Here is a 3,629-nt window from a genome sequence, read left to right as displayed (position 1 = left end):
CATTTTATCTACAATCATGAAACCCTTGTTCATCACCATGGTTGATTCTAAACAACAAGTTCAACAACAACAACAACAATAGTCTACTCAAACTACTCAACAACAACAATCTACTCAACAACAAGAGCAAGTGTAGGAAGGAATTTAGGAACTCACTCTCTCTACCTCTATTATGCACTTAGAAACTCTCTGCGAACTGGTTATGGATTTTGAAAACCTAAAAGCTAATGGATTTGACCTTACTGAAGGGGTAAAGTCTCAAGGTTAGGAAGGATTCTTTGTTCGTCTCAAAGGACCTGTTTACCATGAGTTGGTAGAATAGTTTTCAATTTTTTCAAAAGCTTCAAAACTTTAAGTTACCTCTTACGTGTTAGGGCACAAGATCAATATTTCTGAGAAGTCAATAGCAATACTTCTAAATCATGACGGTTCTTAGAATAGGTGTTTTGACATTCCTAATAAGAAGGATAGGATGGATGAAATTGCTGAAGTTATTTTCCAGGATGGAAAGAACTCCTCTAATGTCAAAAAATATGCACAACCGTCTCAGAGTATGGTTCAAGATTCTTCTGGTTTGTGTGCACCACAAACCCTCAACAAACTCTTCTGACTACATCAATACAGATCAAAAGTATATGTTATACTATCTCTCGTCTAGAATCAAGATGAATCTACCTTCTATACTATTCAAGTATCTGAGGGAGTTGGTCAAGGAAACAAGAAATGGAACTCCAAAGCCCAAAAAGTGGATACCTATGGAAAGACTTATTTTAGATATTCTCTTTGAAAGCAAGTTGGTTCAAACCCTGACAGAGGTGGGTTTAACAAAAGAAGTTGAATGTGACATTGGAAAGACCTTCAATGGAAGGAATCTGAAGAACATGCCATTGATCATTACTGTCACTGACCCTTTAGAGATTCTGGATAGGAAGACAGTTGCTTCCAGAAGGATTCCTATTGAGGACTACCCTCTTTTCACCAAGGAAGATCCTCAAGAAGTTCTAAATTCCTACATTGCTGTCTTTTTTACAAAGGGTTAACTCCATTAGCCTTCTCCTTTGATGAACTTCTAGAAACTGCTCCTGACATTTACTATCTCAAGAGAAATAGGAAGTCCAAGTCAACAGATGATGGACCCTCTGGAATAGACAAGCCCCTAACCAAGATCGGCAGAACCTATGACATCTTAAGGAACACAATGGGACCAGAAGCAGAAGTTGTTGGTTCTGGGAGCGCTAGGCCAGTTGTAATGTCTACTCCTGATAACAAACCTCATGGTAAGTCTCCCTTAGCTGAGATTCCTTTTAATTATGCTAATTTTATCTTTTCTACTTCATCTACTCCTCTCAAACCCACTCCAACACCATCTATTTCAATTCCTTTTGGAACCATATCCAACCCCAAACAAAAACAACCTATTATATATGAAACAACCACTACTTCTGCACCAATAACATCTGAAACCACTGTGACTGAACCACCACAAATACCACCAACACTTCTCTCTCAAATTATAAATCCAACTAAAAATACAACATTCGAACAACCCCCCACTATAACCAATGAACAACCATATGAACCAACACAACCACAAACTACTAAAACATTCCCCACAGACTCTCAACTAAGTCAACTAAAAAAACCTTCTGAAACCATCCATTCCATTGACACTCACTATTCTTGAAGCTCGTGCCTTTCCAGAAGACACACCACAAACTCCACCCCCTCAACCTAACAACATAGATGAACCAGTCATTGATACATCCATGGAACACATAAAAAACAATGAACCATCAACCCCCGATTCTTCATACAAAACCATCAATATCTCATTTGATAATGATAAAGACCCCGAACCTAAACCTATCATTGACCCTAAGGAAATAGATGATTTAGTCAGGCAGTTTGAGTTAGAATCAAATGAGCATCTACATTTTGTGATGCAATATTGCACAAAATATGTAAATTTTGCTCATAGTGATGCTGCTTGACCTACGCACATGCCAATCCTGCACTCCAATATGTGCAGACAGGAGTACCTCAGGCCTCCAATGCTCAGGCTAGAGGACAGTATCCTCATATGGTGCATGCCACTCAGACAGTGCCTCCTGGTTTCTCCTACCCACTGCAGATGCTGTTTGCTCCCTAGAATATGCATGTTCAGGCGATGGCTCCTGAAACCTCTCGGTTAGCCAGTCGGGATGCTCTTCCCGCTGTTGATCCAGCCATACCGATGGATTATCAGTTGCTTGACGATAGAATAAGGGCTATTAAGGTTTTCTCGGTCTTTGGTATCGATGCCCAAGACCTTTGCTTGGTTCCGAACATGGTGCTTCCATAGAAATTCAAGGTGCTGGACCTCCCAAAATACAAAGGTCTAAGTTATCCTCGTAGTCACATTACCATGTACTACAAGAATATGGCGTCGTATATCGACAATGATGACTTGTTGATCCATTGCTTCCAGGACAGTCTGTCCGAAGCTTCTCTGGATTGGTATGTGGGTTTGGAACGTACTAAGATCCGGTCATGGAGGGATCTATCTGAGGCTTTCCTGAAACAATACAAGTATAATCTTGACATGGCTTCGACGAGGCTTCAGTTACAAAATCAAGCGCAGAAATCCAATGAAACCTTTAAAGAGTATGCTTAGTGTTGGCGTGAGATGACCTCCAGAGTCCGACCAGCACTATCTGATAACGAACTAGTTGATATCTTCATGGGTATGCTCCAAGAGCTGTATTATGAGAAGTTGCTTGGAAGTTCGTCTACAAACTTTGCAGATATGGTAACCATCGGTGAGCGTGTAGAGAATGGGTTGAAATAAAGGAAGATCACAGATACGACCGCTCCGCAAACAACAACAAGAGATCGCATGGGGCTTTCGCAAAGAAGAAAGAGGGGAAGCAAATGTTGTGACGGAAAGTGCCCACCCCCGATATCAGTTCCTGATGGCCCCATTCCGTACTATCCGTATTCATATGCCGCCGCAACTAAGTATCAACAACCGTCATGTCAGTATCAACCGTAGAAAGGTAATCAACAATTAACACCTGCTCAGAGAAATCAGAACCAACAATGCAATCGTGACAATAAAGGATAAGGTCTATGTCAGAATAATAGGAAAAAATTTGGTAATCGTCCCTAGATTGACAAGATTTCGGTACCGTATGCAGAATTAGTGCCATATTTGATCCATGTAGGGGCTATTGTACCAAGGTAAATCCCAGCAACCTCTCCTCCCTTTCATTGTAATCATAACCCTAATGCCTCATGTGCCTTCCATGCATGGTATATAGGACACTCCATAGAGGGTTGTTGGGCTCTCAAGAAGAGGATTCAAGAGTTAATTAATCAAGAGATACTGTCCTTCTCTGAGGAAAAACCCAACATAAAGATGAATCCCCTGCCAAATCATGGTGGTTCAGTAGTTAATGTCGTAGTCGAAAAGGAAGCGACTGAATCCGTATTGAGGGTTGACGATGTAAAAACTCCGCTGTCAGTTATATTGAATAGACTTGAGCAGTTTGGGTTTCTAGCGGGTATGCATGATGATTGCACAATATGTGAGTATGATCCAGACAATTGCAATGAATTAAGGGGTTGTATGCAGAAACTGATGGATCAAG

General features: G+C 40.8%; 1 protein-coding gene across 1 annotated transcript; it reads left to right on the top strand.

The window, feature by feature from the left end:
• The first annotated feature begins 1,198 nt into the window (after positions 1-1,198).
• Positions 1,199-1,684, top strand: LOC127095456 (uncharacterized). The gene has a single exon (XM_051034142.1). The coding sequence runs from the start codon at positions 1,199-1,201 to the stop codon at positions 1,682-1,684; it is 486 nt and encodes a 161-aa protein (XP_050890099.1).
• The last annotated feature ends 1,945 nt before the right edge of the window (positions 1,685-3,629 follow it).

Source organism: Lathyrus oleraceus, chromosome 6 (genome assembly GCF_024323335.1).
Source record: "Lathyrus oleraceus cultivar Zhongwan6 chromosome 6, CAAS_Psat_ZW6_1.0, whole genome shotgun sequence".
In the NCBI taxonomy this organism is placed as follows: domain Eukaryota; kingdom Viridiplantae; phylum Streptophyta; class Magnoliopsida; order Fabales; family Fabaceae; genus Lathyrus; species Lathyrus oleraceus.
The sequence above is the reverse complement of the archived record's forward strand: the minus strand, read 5'-3'. Positions and strand labels throughout refer to the sequence as shown.